This window comes from Phoxinus phoxinus (assembly GCF_949152265.1).
Source record: "Phoxinus phoxinus genome assembly, chromosome: 25".
NCBI lineage: Eukaryota > Metazoa > Chordata > Actinopteri > Cypriniformes > Leuciscidae > Phoxinus > Phoxinus phoxinus.
Window position 1 is genome coordinate 7,418,844 of NC_136900.1, and position 22,209 is coordinate 7,441,052.

The window sequence follows — 22,209 nt, forward strand, 5'->3', positions numbered from 1 at the left end:
ATATTTATTGACAATGAGTGGAATAGCAGTGAACAGGTACGTGAGAAGTTCAATGATAAACTGGAGAGCAGGATACTGGCGGTGAATGGTATGTTCCTTCTTACAGGATTGATGACTGGTAGATGAAGAGATGGATGACAGACGCTGGAAGAAGTCCGCTGGAGATATCTGGATGATCGCAGGAGGAAACAAGGTAAGTTGGGTCCACTGCTGGGCCAGGCTCTGGGGAAACAGAAACGGGAGAGTAATGAGGTTTGAGAAGGGAAACATGGAAGGATGAATTCTGTAATGTGAAGGGAGTTGGAGATGGTCTGATGATGTTGACGGGGCCAATATATCTGGGACTAAGCTTCTTGCAGGGCAGGGCAGCCAGACCTTCTGACCAGGTTAGTAGGAGGGAGTCTCTGACCGTCGAAGGTCGGCTGTCATTCTGCGTGGCACACTGCTTGTTGAAGCTGGTGGTGAGCTGCGTCCCAGACCCTCTCACTCTCTCGGAACCAGTAGTCGACCGCTGGGACGTTGGATGGTTCACCCGACCACGGGAATAACGGTGGCTGGTAACCGAGTACGCACTGGAAGGGAGTGAGTCCAGTAGACGGTTGGCGGAGGGAGTTTTGCGCATACTTGACCCAGCCAAGAAACTGGTTCCAAGAGTTCTGGTGGCCCTGGCAGAAGGTTCGTAGGAAATGGTCAATCTCCTGGATCTTTCTCTCCGTCTCCCCGTTCGACTGGGGATGGTACCCGGATGACAGGCTTACGGCCACACCTAGGAGGGAGAAGAATGCTTTCCATACCCTGGATATAAACTGAAGTCTGTGGTCTGAAACTATGCTTTCGGCATAAGGGTTGTCCAGTCACCGAGTCCAGTCACTGGACCTGGTAGACATTCTGGGTTGCAGTCGTCGGGAGGTTAAGTTGGCGGCAGAGAGTTCCGGAGAATTCCCTGGACCTCGAAATTCCCAGGACCTGGTCGAGGATGCTGGACTGGAAAAGATACAGAGGCAGGAAGAGTTACAGTGGTGGTGAGTGGTCTTAGATTAGTGAAGGCATTGTTCACCCAAAAATTTTAATTAGACTATGATTAGCCTATCACCCTGAAGCCATCCTTGGTGTATATGACATTCTTCTTTCAGACGATTACAATCGGAGTTATATTAAAAAAATGTCCTGGCTCTTCCAAGCTTTATAATGGGAGTGAATGGGTTTTAGTTTTTGAAAAAGTCCATTTGCCGTACACCCCTCAGAATCCGGACTGCAAGCGCCTCACAAGATGACTCCCCTCTTACACTGTATACTTCCCCAAATCTATTGGCAATTAAGCGTGGCTGATGCATTTGCTTCCAGAGTGGATTCTCTAATTTGCTCTCTTGTGTTCTTCTTAATGATGCACAATAATTCACGAGTGACCACCAAACTCTCAAAATGATAATGATAACTGGGGACATAATTTAGGTGTCTTTCTAATTTATAGCCATGTAATGGAAGTTGAGGGAATAAGGGATACAAATTTCTCAAGATACTACATTGATAAGAGAGAACTGAGCCATGAGGAACTGGACCAAATTTAAAATCCACTAATGTCATGTTTGAGAGGCCACACAAGATCTTGTAAATACTTAAAGCTGCGTCGGCAAGATTTTTTTGATCATATTCACTGAAACCGAAGCTATGCTCCGACAGAACAACATAAATCAGCCAGTTTTAGAAAAAAATTGCGCTTCTATCTCCACCTGGAGCCTGTTATTTGTTTTGCAAAAATCCACCGCTCCCGGTTCTTCTGGTCCAGTCAGCACAGGGGGAGGGGGAGGGGGAGGCTGAGGGGTGAGATATGGCTGTCAATCATAGTTTGTGCACACGCCACAACTACCCCCCACCCCCTCGCGCACGTTACAATATCACATGCACACGCCTGAAGTTCGCAGATGTGTTGGATTGTGCGAAGCTTGATGTCGGAGAGAAAATCTACCAACGTAACAAGCTTCCAATTCCAGAGCTAGAAGGTCCAAAACAGCCAAGGAAAAGAAAACATGGTAAGTACTCTATGGTGTTGATCGATGCTTAAGAGACGGGCACGCGTTCACAGAAAATCTGGTGCACACGCACTGACGAGCGCAAACTCGTGGTAGTGGGGGAGGGGCATGAGAGTTGTAAACATTCAAAACTTTGGCTAAGTCCACTCAATCTGCCAGATCTGCCGACTGCAGCTTTAATCTCCAACGGACAGCACTGCTGGGTCTGGAAGGGGTCCTGATAATACATGATCAAAAGAAGGATCAATTTCAAAGGAAATGTCATTACTGCTGACTGACTAGTTAAGATTTATTAGAGGCAATTCGTGGATAAATGCTTGACATTTTAGTTTATTAAAGTGTGTGGGTGTGTATATATATACACATATACATATGTGTGTGTGAGATAGACCAAAAAACAATACAAGTACAGCTAATTTTGCCCCAGAATTCAAATATTTGTGCCTCGCTTTAGTGTAAACTACAACATCAGACTATTCTGATTCTTGATCTTCCAGATTCAAGACTATTAAAATGGCGTGAGGTCCAGGAGTCGAGAGATTCCCACAATCAGGATTCTTACATCATCATCTTGAGAAGCTGGACGGGAAAGGTAAAGATTGAAATATCGGGGTGAATCATACAAATGTTTGGATATGATTTTAAGGGTGTTTTTTTTAATGAGAGGAACATTCATGATCTTAATCATGGATTTAAGTCCCAGAAAACACACAAACTGCGTAATGCGTGAAGTCGGGATGTGCAAAACAAACGTTTGTGGTTAAAAAGTATATAAATGTAATTTTTTTTTTAGAAAACGACCGATGGTTTGGGTAGATAAGACTCTTATTCCTCGGCTGGATCGTGTAAAGCCTTTGAAGCTGCATTGAAACTGCAATTTGGACCTTCAACCCGTTGGACCCCATTAAAGTCCTCTAGATGGAGAAAAATCCAGGAATGTTAAAAAAGAAAGACATGAATAATTGGATGTTGTGGGGGTGAGTAAATTATCAGGAAATGTTCTTTCTGAAGTGAACTAATCCCTTAATCTGAATGTTTGTCACATTGAATATGTGTATCTAACAGCATACATTTAAATAGCAAAATAAACTTTAATTTAATTAAAGGAAAATTAATAAAATCACAAAACTAAATAGAGGTAAGCAGATACTAACCATCTGACAATATCATATGAAACGCAAGAATTGATATAAGGAGCCACTTTTGGTTTTCGTCGTGGTTAATTTCATTTTGTAACTCGAGGTCTGTTTAATAAAGCAAGTTGAGCTAAAATCGTTCCATCGTTTCACAATTCTATGAACATTCTGTCATTTCTGTGTTTGATATTCCAGGTTTGTGACTAAACTCTGGATCGTATTCACATGAAGGTGTGATGTTTAAAGAGAACAGCCAATCGAGATGGTGAAACAATTCAGCTTAATTCAGTTCACTGCTGAAGATCAAGAGATATTTTGAAGTATTTAAATACATTTACTCAGCATAAAGGAATATGAGAGGACTGTTTGAAAGAAAATATCTTGAATATATAAATGCACTATAGTAGATAGTTTGTATAAGTCCACAACAAACTTGTAATCCTAGTGATTTCAAAGGCTTAATATTCAAATATTATATCAAATATTTTAAAGCTTATAAAAGAAAATATTAAGCTTATTAGTTGCTAAAACGTAGACTAGATATTTTATTAAAAACACATAGTAGCTACAAACCAATGTTTTCAGATGTTTAATAGATGTTTTGATCCAGAGCTTTAGCAACAATTATAACTTAGTCACTGTTTGTGACTTGAACTGATACAGTCTGCCTTCTACAAATTACTATTACTATTAACAGTAATGCTACATAAAACAAGTAAGAACTGACTAAGCTTTCCATAAATACTTTGAGAAAACTCACCATCAGCCCTAAAATAAGAAAGACTGAACCAATGAGCACACAACCACATGAAAGAAACAGTGTAAAAACAGTAAAACCAATCACTTCCTGTAGAGTTTCACTTTTTAAATCCCAATATGCCATTGTAAGCCCTAATGTTAGCAGCATTATTGTCATCTCCACACCAAGTAGAGCAAACACAGTCACAAACCCCATTGAAAGTGTCGCCCCAATGATGCAACACAGAAATGACACGAGCACAAAGACTGGAGATTCACGACTCTTCTTTTCATTGTGAAATATGAATGCATAAGCCCCGGCTGTGACTCCAGGAGCCGCGTGACACGCGATGAGCACATCTGACCACGACCTGACGCTGATGATGGTCCCAAAGACCAGAAATGAACCCAGAACAAATGGTACAGACATAATTGCTATCCACGTAAACATTAGAAAAATGAAAAAATTTGCTATCAAATCCCCTATGGCATCTTTGAAGTTTGGACTGCTGCTACTTCTTATAAAATGAAAATCTTCGATTACTCTGCTGTCTCTTGTAAATGTTGCTGCAATTGATGTTATCAAGGCCAGATTTAGCGGTATAGCAACATCTGGACTCAGAAAATGTCTTAGATAGACCATAAACAATACAAGAGCTGCAAATTTTGTCCCAAAAATCAACATTTTGTAATTTCCTTCAGTGTAAACAACAAGAGCTGTAAGTGAAACAAGGGAAATCCATCCTATGATCCCTTCTACTCCTCCTAAAGTCTCATGTTTTACAGACAAGAGCTGACTTGTCTCTTCTGTTTTTACTGTTTGTGTAAATCCCGAGTGAAATCCGTGAGCATTGAGCTGAACTAGCTTGTGTATTTCTGCTATGAGAGCCGCTGTTTGAGCAGGTTTGGGTTCAGAGTCTCTGATCATGTGAAATCTGCCTCCACATGCGTTGATCATTTCTCCAGCGATCCCTCTGGACGCTCCTGTCAAGCGTTCCTGGTGATTTTGGTGCAGAAGAACAATGCAGTACTGGAGGACTTCTGCTCCCAGCAGCTCCTGGACTCGCTTCACAACATCACACTCTTCTGACTCTTCATCTTCCAGATTCAGGAGCATTAAAACGGCGTGAGGTCCAGGTGACGAGAGGAGCAGCGCTGTTGTGAAGCTCTGTCTCGCTGTGTCGTCCTCACAGAGGTTTGGTCCAGTGACCAGCATCATTCTACGACCCTCGTCTGTAATTACTGGAGTCTTTACATTAATCTCTCTGTCCTCCTGTCCACTGCCTTTCCTTCCGGACAGAAGATCTGCAGCGCTGAATCTGGAGCCGCCTCGCATTCCCACTATCAGGATCCTCACTTCATCATCATCATGAGAAGCTGAAGAGAAAGTTGAAGATGAAAATTATTATTTGAATTCAACGTAAATAATCTACTAACTTTACATTGTAAGGCCCGGCTCGATCAGCCCAAAGTAGGCATCCGACCAGCGGGGAAGGTCTCTGCATGTTACTGTCTTTCCGCGTGGCAAAGTGATAGGATTAAATGAAATACATTTTCTCATATGTATTTTCTCGTTATTTCATCTGACTCCATAAATGAAAAGGTTTTAATGATATCTGTGCATCATTAAATGTGAGCGAATGTTTGACTATTCCTTTTAACTCTTAAAGGACAAGTTCGGTATTTTACACTTAAAGCCCTGTTTACAGACCGTATCTGATGAAATAGAACGGTTAAGATTAAAATTTGGACACATGCTCCTGTCCCGAGAATTTTTGGTTTATTTCTGGGGGGGGGAAAGCTAAATAAACCTAAAATTCTCGGGACAGGAGCATGTGTCCAAAGTTTAATCTTAACCGTTCTATTTCATCAGATACGATCTGTAAACAGGGCTTTAAGTGTAAAATACCGAACTTGTCCTTTAATGAAAACAATGTTAGAGTCCGTTTCGATGTTTCAGCTTTTGAGAACAGGAGGCCATTTGTCTGGAGACTGTGTGCCAGTTATCTATAAACTCTTAAAAACCTTATTACCGTATTTTCCGGACTATAAGTCACACTTTTTTTCATTGTTTGACTGGTCCTGCGACTTATAGTCGGGTGCGACTTATATATCAAAATTAATCCATACTGACTGAGATGAACCAAGAGAAAACATTACCGGCTACAGCCGCGAGAGGGCGCTCTAGCTAGCGGAGTAGTTCAGAAGCGACACAGAGGAAGAACTCAATGTATTCAGTGTTGAGGAGTGAGATCGAGAGCTTGGTGAACTTGCTTACCGGTAACTTGTTGGACTCGCTGGCTTATGTTAGTTTAGCCTATTCAGCTTCCCAGGTATATGTTCTTTATGCTATTGTGCAGCTGAATAACTGTTAATGTGTTACGCTAACACACCGGACACTATTCAGCTGTTGTTCTGTGTGCTGTTGTGGAGCTGAATAATTGCCTTTCCAGATTAAATGTCTGTTCTTGGTCTTGCATTTTGTGAAATAAATTTCAAAATAAATGCGACTTATAGTCCAGTGCGACTTATATATGTTTTTTTTCCTCTTCGTGGCGCATTTTTTGACTGATGCGACTTAGAGTCCGGAAAATACGGTACCTTTTGTTTTACTTCATTGAGAATGATACTAAACATGTATAATACTCGATGGTAATTATTCACATTAAACCATGTAGATTATTGTGTGAGTTTGGGGGATCTCAGCAAGAGGGAGAAGGAGTGGAAGATGAGGGGAAGAAATAGCCTGGTTCTACCAGTCTGGCCGCTCCATTGACGAGCGTTAACTTCCTTGTAGGCGGGTACTCTGTTTAAGTTTAAAACTATTGGATCTGCCCAAAGCCACTCAGGATCTGCCATAATCGCTAACGTTTGGTCGTGACGTATGACGACTCAAACTAGCGCACAACCTCAACGTCATCGTTCTCAGCCACTCCCTCTGTTCGCTGGTTGGACCGCTAAAAAAATTACCGGAGAAAACCCAAGAATACACTGCAATCCCAGATGTAGTACTGAAGGAAAATGAAAATTGAGCGGAAGTACGTAGGAGGGCGGAGCCAGGCTAGGGAAGAAATGTAGATTAGGATGGTGAGACTTGATTAGGTGAGACTTTCGTCTCGATAGTGCACAAGGGTGAGTTCAAAATATTAATTTCCTTTGTTCGCTCAGAGAGAGCCCTCTCTTCAAGTTTTTCCTGTCTTACAGGTTGGTATCTAAAATAATTGCTCAGTAAGCCATTTTTGGTTTAACCCTCTGATGCATGTATTTGTGGTTAAAAGGACATATTTGCTTGCCTACAAAATGCCATTGACTTACATTAGGCCTACATTACCACCCTGAATGCATGGTGTCCACTACAGTGGTCAGATTTATGTTCAGTTATCGAAAGTTAACTACAACAAATTATGAAAATTTGTAAGAAATTAAGCACAAGACTGATTTTCCCCCAGAAAAACAAACAAAAAACAGCAATGTGTGATTTAATAATGCAGACATCAGAACAGTAGAGAGCAAATATACATGTACATGACATTGTAATTTGTACATTACCTTCAACATGTACAGATGTGATGTGAAATGCAAGGATCAGTGTGCAGAGCCATTTTGATCCTGTCCTGTTTAGATTCATTTTTCAACCTGGAGAGTAAAGCCACTGTTAATCTGAGAATTTAAAATGTAGGCCTATAACCAAAAATATACCCAAACTATGAAGCATATTTACCTACACCGACAGTAAAGTTTAATCCTGTTTGTTTGCTTTCACTTTTACTCGCGTGATTCCCCAGCCATATTTAGCGTAGTCCTATCCACTCATAATGAGTAATGATGATATAATGCAACCAAGATCGAACAGCTTGGGAGAGATGAGTTTTGAAAAGGCATTTTTACTTAGTTTATTATACAACACATATCAAAACCGAAAGCACGGCAGAAGAGACAAGTTGTATACTCAAAAACCAACCAGAACATTAATTTCAGCTGCGCTGTATTTTTCTTAACCAATCATATGTCCTGTTTCAGCTCAAGGGGCGGGGCTTGAGAATGGCTGTGAATCACTGGCGTCCAACTGAACTCTGGACGGTTGAACGCGCGTCAGAACAATACTACAGTGTCCTGGTAAAATATTACTGAAATACCTTTGTTTGACTGAATATGGTCGTATTCTGACTAAGGAACGTAATATATTTTGCCAGTGTTGTCGTGTATTTTGGTATAACGTTAACGTTACATGTTTATAATCAGAACTAGTAGCGATGAAGATTCGCTAATGAATGACTCTTTTGAATCGGTTCTTTTGAGTAGTAAAATTATATTTTACTGTATGTTGGTGATTCAGTCTGAATCATTCGGATAGCTCACTCACGAACTGAATAGTTTGTAACAGGTTCTCAACTGTAGGACACAAATAACGTTAGAATATTTTCCATTACAATCCAAGCCAGCTATTTTTTTTAAAAGTTCAACATCTATGACTATGAATGACTCTGGCAGGTAAATACATTTTCAGACAAAACAGATTCAGTACACGAAAGCATTTTAAAAAATACCATGACATTACCATGTTTGGACATAAATACCATGCTATCATATTCAGGTGATCAATAACCTAATCAATAAAGGTAATAACCAAACCACAGTACGGACATTTGTGTAGCCTATTACTGCCACACCGCAGTAGTTTGTGGTCAATAGCTTTTTCCTGTTATATTTACGAATGTAAAATATAGGCTATGTATCTGCGTGTATGTTACACACACACACAAACACACAGTGTCATTTGGTGTTGTTGCTGGTTGTCTCCAAATTATTAATGCTCCTAAAAATAATGCTAACTGTTACATAAAACAAGAACAGACTAAGCTTTCAATAAGTACTTTGAGAATTAGCAGCGGTTTAAACTTCAGAGATAGAATAGAAGTTTTAATAGCATATTTTTTCATTCTTATTTCAATACTTATTTACACAGCTTTATATCTGTACCAATTCTTCTGGTCTGTGGGAATATCATCAGCGTCAGGTTGTGTGTGTGTGTGTGTGTGTGTGTGTGTGTGTGTGGGGGGGGGGGGGGGGGTGTAAGAACCATAAAACCGATAACTTTCTGTAGAGTTTCACACTTTAAATGCCAATATGCCATTGTAAGCCCTAATATTAGCGGCATTATTGTCATCTTCACACCAAGTAGAGCAAACACAGTCACAAACCCCATTGAAAGTGTCGCCCCAAAATACAACAAAGAAATGACCCGAGCACAAAGACTGGAGATTCACAACTCTTCTTTTCACTGTGAAAAAATAATGCATAAACCCCGACTGTGACTCCAGGAGCTATGTGACACACGATCTGACGCTGATGATGGTCCCAAAGAAGATAATAAGAAATAAGAATGAAAAAATATGCTATTAAAACCTCTATGCTATCTCTGAAGTTTAGACCGGTGCTAATTCTGCTAAAATAAAATCTTTGATTACTATATGTGGTCTATCGTAAATATAGTTGCTAGTGGTGTGATCAAGGCCAAATTTAGCGGTATAGCAACATCTGGACTCAGAACATGTCTTAGAAAGACCAAAAACAATATAAGTATAGCTAATTTTGCCCCAGAATACAAATATTTGTGCCTCGCTTTAGTGTAAACTACATCATCACACTCTTATGATTCTTGATCTTCCAGATTCAGGACCATTCAAATGGCGTGAGGTCCAGGAGTCGAGAGATTCCCACAATCAGGATTCTTACATCATCATCTTGAGAAGCAGGACGGGAAAGGTAAAGATTGAAATATCGTTGTTAATCATACAAATGTTTGGATATGACTTCAGGGTGTTTTTTTAATGATCATGGTCTTAATGTTATCATCATGGATTTAATTCCCACACAAACTACGACCAGGCTAAAACGGTGGTTTCATGACACTTTAAATGCCAATATGCCATTGTAAATCCTAATATTCGCAGCATTATTGTCATCTTTCGCTAACAATAATGGTATTGTGGGTTCAAATCCAAGAGAAACTGATACAAATTATGTAATGTCAAATTAGATAAAAGTATCTGCCAAATGCATAAATGTCAATGCTTTGTGATTGACGTTTATGCAGGAATTGAAGTTTAAATTATAGTAAAATTAATTAAAACAACTCATTCTTGGTTAAATAGTGAAAGAGAGCAGATACTAACCTTCTGAAGATGAGATATGAAACGCAAGAATCAATACGAGGAGCCAGTTTCATTTTCTTTTGGCTAATTTCATCTTTTTTATCCTGTGTCTCATGAGGCGAGTAATTGAGTTGGTTTCAACTTGACAAAAACAAATAAATCCAACCTAGATTCTTCAGTTAGTTAAGGGGTGTATGTCATACGTGTGTCACATGTCTCAGAGTCAGGAGATTAATAACAAAAACAGTCTTTATTCAGTAATACATTACACTTTCCCACCCCGTTTCAGGCCATCTGAATGAACAACTACGTTTTAGGTGCTGCTTCTCTTTTAAGATTTTCAATATTAAAATCTTTACGTCAGAAATAAGTATCAACATGCCAAGCCACAGCATGTGCGAGACTGCAGAAAATCTCTGAATGCGGGAAACAGGAGAATATGTTTGAGCGAATGCAATCATTTACAACAGACATCAAAAACCTAAAAAAAAAAAAAATCCATAACTTATGTGAAGCACATCAGAAACTATTAAACGACTAAAATAATAATGAGAAAACAGTAGAGCTGAAGTAATGGGCATTTAACTGATTTAACATTATCCAGAGTGAGTGCCTTTGTTCAATTGTCCAACTGATGTTTTAGTGGAAAAAAACATGAGGAATGAAGAAAAGTCAATAATTGTATCCCATAAAACTCATCTTTTATCACCAAAATGGGCCAAAAGTGCACTTACTTGAAGAATGTTAGAAATGTTTGAAATGTTAACATTAGACCAAAACCAATATCAGCATTAACTTGTTTTGATCCAAATTCAATCAGATTCTTTTGTGATGTAGTCACTATTACCGGCTTCAAATGAATGTACAAATATATCGAAATGATACATTGCATAAAAATGAAATGAAAGAACCAATAAATACACAACAGCATGGAAAAATCATGAAAAAAATAACAAACTTTACAGATTCTCTCTTTAAATGGACATACGCTATTGTAAATCCTAATATTAGCAGCATTATTGTCATCTTCACTAAAAACAGAGTAAAAACAGCCGCAAACCCCATGGAGAGCGTCACTCCAACTGAACAACACAGGAATAACTTGAGTGCAAACACTAGAGTTGTGCGAGTCTGCATTTGATCTGGGTTTATGGAATAAAATGTGCATAAATGAGCCCCGAATGTGACCCCAGGAGCCGCGTGACACGCTACGAACACGTCTGACCACGACCGGACGCTGGCAACCGTTCCTAGGGTCAGTCCTAGACCTGAGATGAACACTATACTGGGAAATGCAAAGATCATGATGAAATACATTATGATTTGATGTCCGTGTCGAGAACGCGATAAGTCATGGTATGTCACTGCAATTGTGAACGTTGAGAACACGATCATATTAAAGGGAACAGCGACATTTGGATTCAGGATGTTTCTTAGAGTGAACGTAAAACTAACTAGTGCAAACAGTATTTCTCCAAAATAAAAATGTTCATGCTGTCCTTTAGAGAAAATAAGTGCAGCATTCAGTAAAATAAGTAAAATCCATCGTGCAATTTCGACTGAATTGTCATATTTTAGTGAGAAGAGCTGATTTTCTTCATGCACATCTTGACTCGTCTCTTCTGTTTTTAACGTTTGTGTAAATCCCGAGTGAAATCCGTGAGCATTGAGCCGAACTAGCTTGTGTATTTCCGCTACGAGAGCCGCTGTTTGAGCAGGTTTGGGTTCAGAGTCTCTGATCATGTGAAATCTGCCTCCACATGCGTTGATCATTTCTCCAGCGATCCCTCTGGACGCTCCTGTCAAACATTCCTGGTGATTTTGGTGCAGAAGAACAATGCAGTACTGGAGGACTTCTGCTCCCAGCAGCTCATGGACTCGCTTCACAACATCACACTCTTCTGACTCTCGATCTTCCAGATTCAGGAGCATTAAAACGGCGTGAGGTCCAGGAGACGAGAGGAACAGCGCTGTTGTGAAGCTCTGTCTCGCTGTGTCGTCCTCACAGAGGTTTGGTCCAGTGACCAGCATCATTCTACGACCCTCGTCTGTAATTACTGGAGTCTTTAAAATCTCTCTGTCTTCCTGTCCACCGCCTTTCCTTCCGGACAGAAGATCTGCAGCGCTGAATCTGGAGCCGCCTCGCATTCCCACTATCAGGATCCTCACTTCATCATCATGAGAAGCTGAAACCATCATGCAAAGAAAAAATTGGGGTCATAATTTGTTACATTTATATAAAGCTTTTTCTCCTCAACCACCACCAATGTGCAGCGTCCACTTGGATGATGCGACGGCAGCCATATTGTGCCAGAACGACCACCACACACCAGCTTATTGGTGGAGAGGAGACCGTGATGAAGCCAACCATTATATGAGGATGATTAGGAGGCCATGATAGACACAGGTGAAGGGGCAAATTTGGCCAGCATGACAGGGCATACCCCTACTCTTTTTCAAGGGACATCCTGGGATGTTTAATGACCACAGAGAGTCAGGACCTCGGTTTAACGTCTCATCTGAAGGACGGCACTCTTTTGGCAGTATAGTGTCCCCGTCACTACACTGGGGCGTTAGGACCCACACAGACCACAGGGTGAGCGCCCCCTGCTGGCTTCACTAACACCTCTTCCAGCAGCAACCTGGTTTTCCCAGAAGGTCTCCCATCCAGGTACTAACCAGGCTCAGCCCTGCTTAGCTTCAGTTGGACACCGGTCTTGGGCTACAGAATGATATGGCTGCTGGCTGCTTTTTTTAGATAAATACTGGAAAACGAGACAAACTGTCACGTTTTGGTTTTGTCATTAGGCTTGTTCGACACATTCGGTGAATGACATCAAAGTACCGCGAGAGCGATTAGAGAGCAGACGGCTCTGTATGCTTTTCAATCGCTCTCCCGGTACTTTTGATGTCATTCACCGATCGGTCTGTGCCGCGCCGGTTCAAGTCGAACAAGCCTAATGTCATGTTTCTGTGTCTTGTCATGTGATTCCCTGTTTGTCATGTGATCCTGCCATGTGTCTTGTCATTGGTTAATTGTCTGATCATTGTTGTTCACAGGTGTCCCTTGTCTTGTAATTAGTCTGTGTATTTAAGCCCTCATGTTTGCCATGTGTCTTTGTCAAGTATTGTTTCCTGTGACCACTGTTGTCATGTAAGTTCATGTTGAGTTTTTCATCTTAGATCTTGTTAATAAACTGCACTTGGGTTCTCAATAAGCTGGCCTCCAGTGGGTGTTTTGAATCACGCTTCGGATCAGTGTTTTGAAACATCTGCGCTTCGGGATCTCGCAAAGCTTCGGAACGAGTGTTTCGCGTCAGCCATCCCTACATACCGATTCAGAAGAAGAAAACTCATATGAGTTTGGAATGACATTAGACTGAGTAAATTAAGACAGTTGTGTGAGTTATAGGTACAATATTTATTAAAAATGTTTAGTTTAACAGTAAAGAGCAGGTACATTACCTTCTGCCTGTACTGACATGATGTGAAATGCCTGAATCAGTGTAAAAAGCAACTTGGGTTTTGTCTTGGTGAGTTTCATCATACAACCTAAAGAATACATGTAGCCAAATGTAACTTTAAACATCTGTGACTTGGATTACACAGATCAACAAAAGTAGGAAAAGGTTTTTACTTACAGTCAGTTGATTTAGAAACGCTGTAAATGTAGTGCTGACTCTTGCTTTGCTAAAACAAATGCTCGACAAGCATTGGTTGTTTTTAGATGTTCGTTTAGATACTTAACCAGTATGACAGGTTGTGTGTGTGTGTGTGTGTGTGTGTGTGTGTGTGTGTGTGTGTGTGTGTGTGTGTGTGTGTGTGTGTGTGTGTGTGTGTGTGTGTGTGTTGGGTGGGTGGGGGGGTGGGGCTCTGCTCCGATCCAGGCTGTGACTCAGCATGTTCCTACTAGCCAGGTGTGGTTTAATGAATACAAACTGTTGTGTGATTGCTCTGTCAGTGCGGTTCATCTGAATAAGTGTGAACACTGCCATTTGAACCCTGGTGCGGATCGAGACCCCCTTTTCAGGGGATCTCGATCCACTTCCAAACAAACTCTGGTGCGGATCGACTGAAATATGAATGTAGCACGGACCAAAGGCATATAAACAAACCAAAAACAGGTTTACACATTTAGCCCAGTACAGTAAGCAGTGTTAATGAAATGTACTTTTAAAAGTAATGCATTACAATATTGCTTAAAGTAACTTATTGAGTTACTTAGTAAACAGTCTGTAATTACAATTTGCAATAGCACAAATAAACAATAGAACATGTTGATGCAAATGAACAAGTGCAAATGTTTTTCAGGTTGTTCAGGTATAACAGTAGTTATTAGGTAGATTATGTATAGAAATTGTATAAAGTAAACAAATGTAAAATAACAGCATAGTCTTTACTGTATAAATTAGTATATGAATTCTTATTAAAGTTACTAAAGTTATTCAGTCAAGAGGAGTGAGTGACTTTATTGCGTTACTCCTTAAAGTAACTAATTTACTTAGTTACTTTTTCTAGAAAGTAATGCGTTACATTACTTTTGCTCAGCTTGTCTGGGCTTGCTTGTTTGTTTTTTAATAACAACTAAAAAAGCTTTATTTTTGGCAAATGCAAAGGCCCTTTCACACCAAAAGTGAAATGAAATGCAAATTCATGCCTGTACAGAAAAGAGCGCAGCTCAAACAAACCTTTCAAGTACAATAGGGGACAATAGAGATGTCAGTCAATATATGCAACCCTCTTTGAGTCGCCATTGGCTAGTAAATTATTTTATTTACTCGCCAGACTTTTTACATGGATTGCAAAAAAAATGCAAATGAAACCCATCCATCCATTTCCATCCATTTTCTTCCGCTTATCCGGGGCCGGGTCGCGGGTGCAGCAGTCTAAGCAGAGATGCCCAGACTTCCTATTCCCTAGACACTTCCTCCAGCTCTTCCGGGGGGACACCGAGGCGTTCCCAGGCCAGCCGGGAGACATAGTCCCTCCAGCGTGTCCTAGGTCTTCCCCGGGGTCTCCGCTCGGTGGGACGCGCCCGGAACACCTTCACGGGAAGGCGTCCAGGAGGCATCCGGAACAGATGACCGAGCCACCTCAGCTGACCTCTCTCGATGTGGAGGAGCAGCGGATCTACTCTGAGCTCCTCCCGAGTGGCCGAGCTCCTCACCCTATCTCTAAGGGATCGCCCAGCCACTCTGCGGAGAAAGCTCATTTCGGCCGCCTGTATCCGGGATCTTGTTCTTTCGGTCATGACCCAAAGCTCATGACCATAGGTGAGAGTAGGAACGTAGATTGACCGGTAAATCGAGAGCTTCGCCTTGCAACTGAGCTCTTTCTTCAACACGACAGACCGGTACATCGACCGCATTACTGCAGCAGCTGCACCGATCCGTCTGTCAATCTCCCGTTCCATCCTTCCCTCACTCGTGAACAAGACCCCAAGATACTTAAACTCTTCCACTTGAGGCAGGAACTCTCCACCAACCTGAAGTAAGCAGGCCACCCTTTTCCCACTGAGGACCATGGCCTCGGATTTGGAGGTGCTGATTCTCATCCCAGCCACTTCACACTCGGCTGCAAACCGTCCCAGTGCATGCTGAAGGTCCTGGTTTGAAGGGGCCAGCACGACAACATCATCTGCAAAGAGCAGAGACGAAATCGTGTGGTCCCCAAACCCGACACCCTCCGGCCCCTGGCTGTGCCTAGAAATTCTGTCCATAAAAATTATGAACAGAACCGTCGACAAAGGGCAGCCCTGCCGGAGTCCAACATGCACCGGGAACAAGTCTGACTTACTGCCGTTAATGCGAACCAAGCTCCTGCTCCTGTCGTATAGGGACCGGACAGCCCTTAGCAAAGGACCCCGGACCCCATACTCCCGGAGCACCCTCCACAGGACACCACGAGGGACACAGTCGAATGCCTTCTCCAAATCCACAAAGCACACGTGGATTGGTTGGGCAAACTCCCATGAACCCTCCAGCACCCTGTAGAGGGTATAGAGCTGGTCCAGTGTTCCACGACCGGGACGAAAACCGCACTGTTCCTCCTGAATCCGAGGTTCTACTATCGGCCGTATTCTCCTCTCCAGTACCCTGGCATAGACTTTCCCGGGGAGGCTGAGAAATGTGATCCCCCTGTAGTTGGAACACACCCTCCGGTCCCCTTTCTTAAAAAGAGGACCACCCGGGGTGGTGGTCCTCTTTTTAAGAAGGGGGACCGGAGGGTGTCCCAGAGGTACTGTCCCCGACCGCCACGCGATGCTGCAGAGACGTGTCAGCCAAGACAGCCCTGCAACATCCAGAGACTTGAGGTACTCAGGGCTGATCTCATCCACCCCCGGTGCCTTGCCACCGAGGAGTTTTTTGACTACCTCGGGTGCTACCTCGGTACTTCAGCTTGAGTGATGGACGAATTCACCTCTGGGCCCTCAGCCTCTGCTTCCTCAATAGAAGACGTGACGGCAGGATTGAGGAGATCCTCGAAGTATTCCTTCCACCGTCCGACGACATCCCCAGTTGAGGTCAACAGCTGCCCACCTCCACTGTAAACAGCGTTGGTGGGGCACTGCTTCCCTCTCCTGAGGCGCCGGACAGTTTGCCAGAATCTCTTCGAGGCCAGACGGTAGTCCTTCTCCATGGCCTCACCGAACTCCTCCCAGGCCCGAGTTTTTGCCTCCACAACCAGCCGGGCTGCACTCCGCTTGGCATGCCGGTATCTGCCAGCTGCCTCAGGAGTCCCACAAGCCAACCAGGCCCGATAGGACTCCTCCTTCAGCTTGACGGCATCCCTTACTACCGGTGTCCACCACCGGGTTCGGGGATTGCCGCCTCGACAGGCACCGGAGACCTTACGGCCACAGCTCCGACAGGCTGCTTCGACAATGGAGGTGGAGAACATGGTCCACTCGGACTCAATATCTCCAGCCTCCCTCGGGATCCGGTCGAAGTTCCGCCGGAGGTGGGAGTTGAAGATCCTACTGACAGGAGACTCGGCCAAAAGTCTGTCCAGCTTCCTCCCCTGCCATCGGATCCAACTCAACATCAGGTGGTGATCAGTTGACAGCTCCGCCCCCTCTCTTCACTCGAGTGTCCAAGACATACGGCCGGAGGTCAAATGAAACAACCACAAAGTCGATCATCGACCTACGGCCTAGGGTGTCCTGGTGCCACGTGCACTCCATGTTAGTTATGGACAAACTGTAACTGGCACAGAAGTCCAATAACTGAACACCGCTCGGGTTCAGATCAGGGGGCCGTTCCTCCCAATCATGCCCCTCCAGGTGTCACTGTCGCTGCCCACGTGGGCGTTGAAGTCCCCCAGTAGAACGACAGAGTCCCCAGTCGGAGCACTTTCCAGCACCCCTCCTAGAGACCCCAAGAAGGCCGGGTACTCTACACTGCCGTTTGGCCCTTAGGCACACACGACAGTGAGAGACCTATCCCCGACCCGTAGGCGCAGGGATACGACCCTCTCGTTCACCGGGGTAAACTCCAACACATGGCGGCTGAGCTGGGGGGCTATGAGCAAACCCATACCAGCCCGCCGCCTCTCACCATGGGCAACTCCAGAGTGGTGAAGAGTCCATCTTCTCTCAAGGAGGGTGGTTCCAGAGCCCAAGCTGTGCGTAGAGGTGATCCCTACTACCTCTAGTCGGAACCTCTCAACCTCACGCACAATCTCTGGCTCCTTCCCCGCCAGCGAGGTAGTTTCCGTGTCCAGGGATCGGGTTGTCGAGATCCCCGCCTTCGACTGCCGCCCGATCCACTAAGCACCGTCCCCTTATGGTCCCTCCTGCAGGTGGTGAGCCCACGGGAAGGCGGCCCCACGTCGCTCCTTGGGCTGAGCCCGGCCGGACCCCGTGGGGAGAGGCCCGGCCACCAGCCGCTCGCATACGAGCCCCAACCCTGGGCCTGGCTCACGGTTCTTGTTTCGTTGTCCATCATAAGGGTTTTTGAACCGCTCTTTGTCTGACCCGTCGCCTAGGACCTGTTTGCCTTGGGAGACCCTACCAGGGGCATATAGCCCCGGACAACATAGCTCCTAGGGTCATTCGGGTACTCAAACCCCTCCACCACGTTAAGGTGGCAGTTCAAGGAGGGGAAATGAAACAAATGAAAACGGATCCAATATACTGATATAAGAACCAAGTGGACCAAACTATAAGCATGAACACACCCTAACATAATTTTTTTTTCATTGGTCAAGCCCACCAATGTTCTTCACATGTTGTTTCAAATCCCTTGCACACAATCCCAACCACACTGTTAAAAATGTTCCCGTTAAACAGGAAAGAACTGGCAGCACGGTTGCCAGAAAGTTACTGTTAAATTAACAGTGTTTTACTGTTTGTGAAATCTACTATTGGCTACTGTTTTTGCAAATACAGCATAAAGCTGTTTCTACATTTTACAGTAATATCCTGAGAAAGCATTGACTGTTAGTGGATGCTTATTTGCTCTTCTTCATCGTGAAATTAGTGTAAACTACAACACAAATATACTACATGGTATAGTGTAATCTATAAAAAAAACGATTTTTTTTAAATGGCAATGTACTGCTTTTGAACATAACAGGATTATACCGTTGAAAATTTGCCGTAAATTTACAGCAACAGCTGCTCTCTCCATGGTGAGGCCCTGCAAACATTTACGTCATATTAACTATCCATGAAAGCTTCTGCAAATAGATTTGCAGCTGCTTCTTCTTTTTGAAGAATTATGACTCCAGTTTCTCATATGTAATGTCTTAAATTCTTTGAGCGATGTTCTTCAGATTGACCCATTTTTAATGCGTGAAAGTGACACCGTCCTCATCTCGGCTTGTTTTGGACATCATCTTGAGACCAGATTGTCCTGCCATGTTTGTTCAGGATGGCTCAGTCAATTCTTACTTGCCTGAGGGCAACTCTTTCTTCATCACCTTATCTTTACATAATCCAGACAGTCATGCTGTCGGCCAAGGTCAAGATGACTTCTTGTTACTTCTTGATGACTGTTATTACAACATCATTGTTCATACATTTTTGGTGTTTGTGTTGGGGTGTTAGCTTACGAAACAATCCAAAGCAAACCCTGAAGTGTTTAACTTTAAGATATGCTTTTATTTTCTTAAATGAACTGGAGTGATTTAAAATCTCAGAGTCAAGCGATTGTAAATCTCAAGCTACGAGCCAAGATATTATCTTTCAGTGCTTCTGTAGAAAAACCAGTGTCCTGCCCTAGACCTTGACATTTTCCCCTCAAAAATGAATGGGAAGAATGTCCTTACCGCAGTTGCGTCTTCTGGCTCGAAGCGGAGACTCAGCATGGGGTCTTGCTTTCCGATTACACATTTCCAAGACTTTAATTTTAACGGAAAACTGGGTTGTGAACTGATTGATGTTTGTTGAGGTAAACTCTGCGACTCTATAAAATCAAGTTGAGCAGGGTCTAATCATTTTTTAAAATCACTTTAGAGCAAGTATTTCCAAACTATTTATTCAGCTGAACCCCTTTGACTCCTTGTCCTAACCACAGGAGTAAATCACGCACATCTTAATTTTCATTACGGGTGCTGGATCACAAGTATGATCCATGTAGTAGTAAGACCGCACACCGAATAAGCTCCCATTCAAAAAAAATTATTAGTGACGTTTCGGGCCTACATGGCCCTTCCTCAGACTAACAGGAAGTATACAAAGTTACCTTTTTTAAAGTCTGTATCACGTGATCACACCATCACACAAATTGGATACACCCATCAACATACATTGATATTTACACATTTATACAACGTGTCCAACACAGATTAAGAATTAAACATTTACATATTTACACATTGATTCCCCCTGTTAAATTGTCTAACATATATATTTTAACCATATATCTTATTCCAGTGTAAAAAACACATATACGATGGTATATCATTTAATCAGAAAATTACATCATTTAATCAAAAAATACAAGGCAGCTGTTTTTTCAACATTACATTCTTTGTACAGAAAAAACTAAGAAATTCAAAGAGACTATATGTATTACCATTCAAAAAGACTTTCCGTACGTCAAGAAAACCATCTATGAAAAGACATAGAGAATCAAACACATTATTCAAAAATCCATATTAAGGTAAAAGTCAGATGGGGATTCGGACAATTTTTAAACTTGATCAGACAAGTAAAAAAGCATCTGTTATAAACTCAGCATTTCATTATTTATATACAGAGGAACAGCTTATTCAAAGAGACTATACCTATAAAAATAGAGACTATAGAGAAACTAGAAAAGTAGAGAATCAAAAAAACCACATTGATTATTCAAATCATCCATTAATTTAGAAACGGTCTAATATCAACATTCTCATTGAGGCCTCTGGGCGCTATTAATGTGTGAATCCAGAATAGTTCCCTCTTCAAAAGTAAATTATCCACATTACCACCCCTTCGAGGACATTTGATATTCTCAATTCCCACATATTTTATACTAGATATATTGTGTTTGGCATTCATGAAATGTACAGCCACAGGGCTAGATGTCACACCATTTCTAATCGCACAACGATGTTCTGAAATTCTAGTTTTTAATGCTCTAGTGGTCTTGCCTATGTATGACAGTCCACAAGGGCATGTCAACATATAATTACATTCGTAGTAGAGCATGTGATTATCTCTTTTATCTTATATTTACTGCCATTATGTGGATGGTTGAATGTATTAGTTTTAAAGGTAAAATGGCATTGTTGGCATCTTCCACAAGGGTAGTTACCTGTAGGTAGATCGTTTAAGAAATGAGGTGTAATCAAAGAAGGTACATCAGCTCGTACTAATCTATTACGTAGATTAGCTGTTTTTTTAAATACCACTCGAGGAGGATGTTGAAAACAGGATTGTAATGTTGGATCTGTATTAAGAATGTGCCAATGTTGTTTAATGGTACCCTCTATAGCTTTAGCTACCGGTGAGTACTGAATGGCACATACTATTCTATTCTCATCCTTCCTGATCATTTTCTTTTTCAAACAGTCCGATTGTGATAAATTTTCAAAACGTGTTGATGCCTCATCTATCCAGGATTCCTTATATCCCCTTTCTGTAAACCGTTTTTTCAAAATCGATCCCTGACGCATAAAATCATCATCAGAACTACAGATTCGTCTGATCCTATTAAATTGAGAGATAGGTAAATTTCTTTTAAATTGAATAGGATGGTATGACTCACCATGTAAGATGGAATTTCTGTCTGTGGGTTTTCGATAGAGATCAGTTTTCAACCTGTTATTCTCCTTAACAATCAAAATGTCCAGAAAGTTCATTTTTTCTTTATCCGATGCAATAGTGAATTTCAAATGTTCATTCTTGGAATTGACAAAGGAAAAAAATTCTTCTAACAGTTTTTCAGATCCCTCCAGGCAGATATACCTCCAGGAAGACCTATTATATCAGCCATGGGCTCACTGAGGGAAAAGATATCTGCCTTCATTGACCATTCTCTACAACCTTTGGTTATGACATTACCCTCATATACAAGAGACTATGGATTTTTTTAAAGTACAAGTCAATCGAAAAAGTTACTGAATCCGATCTACTAGTGACAATGGATATCGAATCCCTGTATACCAATGTGCCTTTTGAAGAGGGATTACGGGCTACACAGACTTTTTAAAATTCCAGATCTCTATCGAAAACCCACAGACAGAAATTCCATCTTACATGGTGAGTCATACCATCCTATTCACCTTAAAAGAAATTTACCTATCTCTCAATTTAATAGGATCAGACGAATCTGTAGTTCTGATGATGATTTTATGCGTCAGGGATCGATTTTGAAAAAACGGTTTACAGAAAGGGGATATAAGGAATCCTGGATAGATGAGGCATCAACACGTTTTGAAAATTTATCACAATCGGACTGTTTGAAAAAGAAAATGATCAGGAAGGATGAGAATAGAATAGTATGTGCCATTCAGTACTCACCGGTAGCTAAAGTTATAGAGGGTACCATTAAACAACATTGGCACATTCTTAATACAGATCCAACATTACAATCCTGTTTTCAACATCCTCCTCGAGTGGTATTTAAAAAAACAGCTAATCTACGTAATAGATTAGTACGAGCTGATGTACCTTCTTTGATTACACCTCATTTCTTAAACGATCTACCTACAGGTAACTAC

The 22,209-nt window shown here is 42.0% G+C and overlaps 2 protein-coding genes across 4 annotated transcripts in view; one reads left to right on the plus strand and one right to left on the minus strand.

Annotated features, from left to right (window-relative positions):
- Window positions 1-3,168: 3,168 nt before the first annotated feature.
- Window positions 3,169-13,812, minus strand: LOC306993870 (uncharacterized protein). 3 transcript variants are annotated; one of them, XM_079604011.1, is made up of 3 exons: window positions 13,701-13,791; window positions 13,525-13,611; window positions 3,169-5,281 (listed from the first exon to the last, which is right to left on the minus strand). In XM_079604011.1, the coding sequence occupies exons 2-3, from the start codon at window positions 13,604-13,606 to the stop codon at window positions 3,798-3,800; spliced, it is 1,566 nt and encodes a 521-aa protein (XP_079460137.1). In that variant the 5' UTR covers window positions 13,607-13,611; window positions 13,701-13,791; the 3' UTR covers window positions 3,169-3,797. The 3 variants fall into 3 exon arrangements, with proteins under 3 accessions (XP_079460137.1, XP_079460138.1, XP_079460139.1); XM_079604012.1 differs by lacking the exons at window positions 13,525-13,611; window positions 13,701-13,791 and adding exons at window positions 7,454-7,540; window positions 7,626-7,887 and having other exon boundaries at window positions 3,174-5,281; XM_079604013.1 differs by lacking the exon at window positions 3,169-5,281 and adding an exon at window positions 9,978-12,245 and having other exon boundaries at window positions 13,701-13,812.
- ppm1h (protein phosphatase, Mg2+/Mn2+ dependent, 1H) overlaps window positions 8,981-22,209 on the plus strand; it is a 123,984-nt gene continuing 110,755 nt past the window's right edge. The window contains exon 1 of the mRNA XM_079604015.1: window positions 8,981-9,670. The gene's annotated coding sequence lies outside the window, so the exon portion shown is untranslated. The remainder of the gene's footprint in view (window positions 9,671-22,209) is intronic.

Excerpts from the sequence above, each read along its gene's own strand:
- LOC306993870 (XM_079604011.1), bottom strand. The coding sequence starts at position 13,606 with ATGATGAAACTCACCAAGACAAAACCCAAGTTGCTTTTTACACTGATT. Across the intron at positions 5,282-13,524 it reads CATGTCAGTACAGGCAGAAG|CTTCTCATGATGATGATGAA; the intron begins GTAATGTACCTG and ends CTTTCTCTTCAG.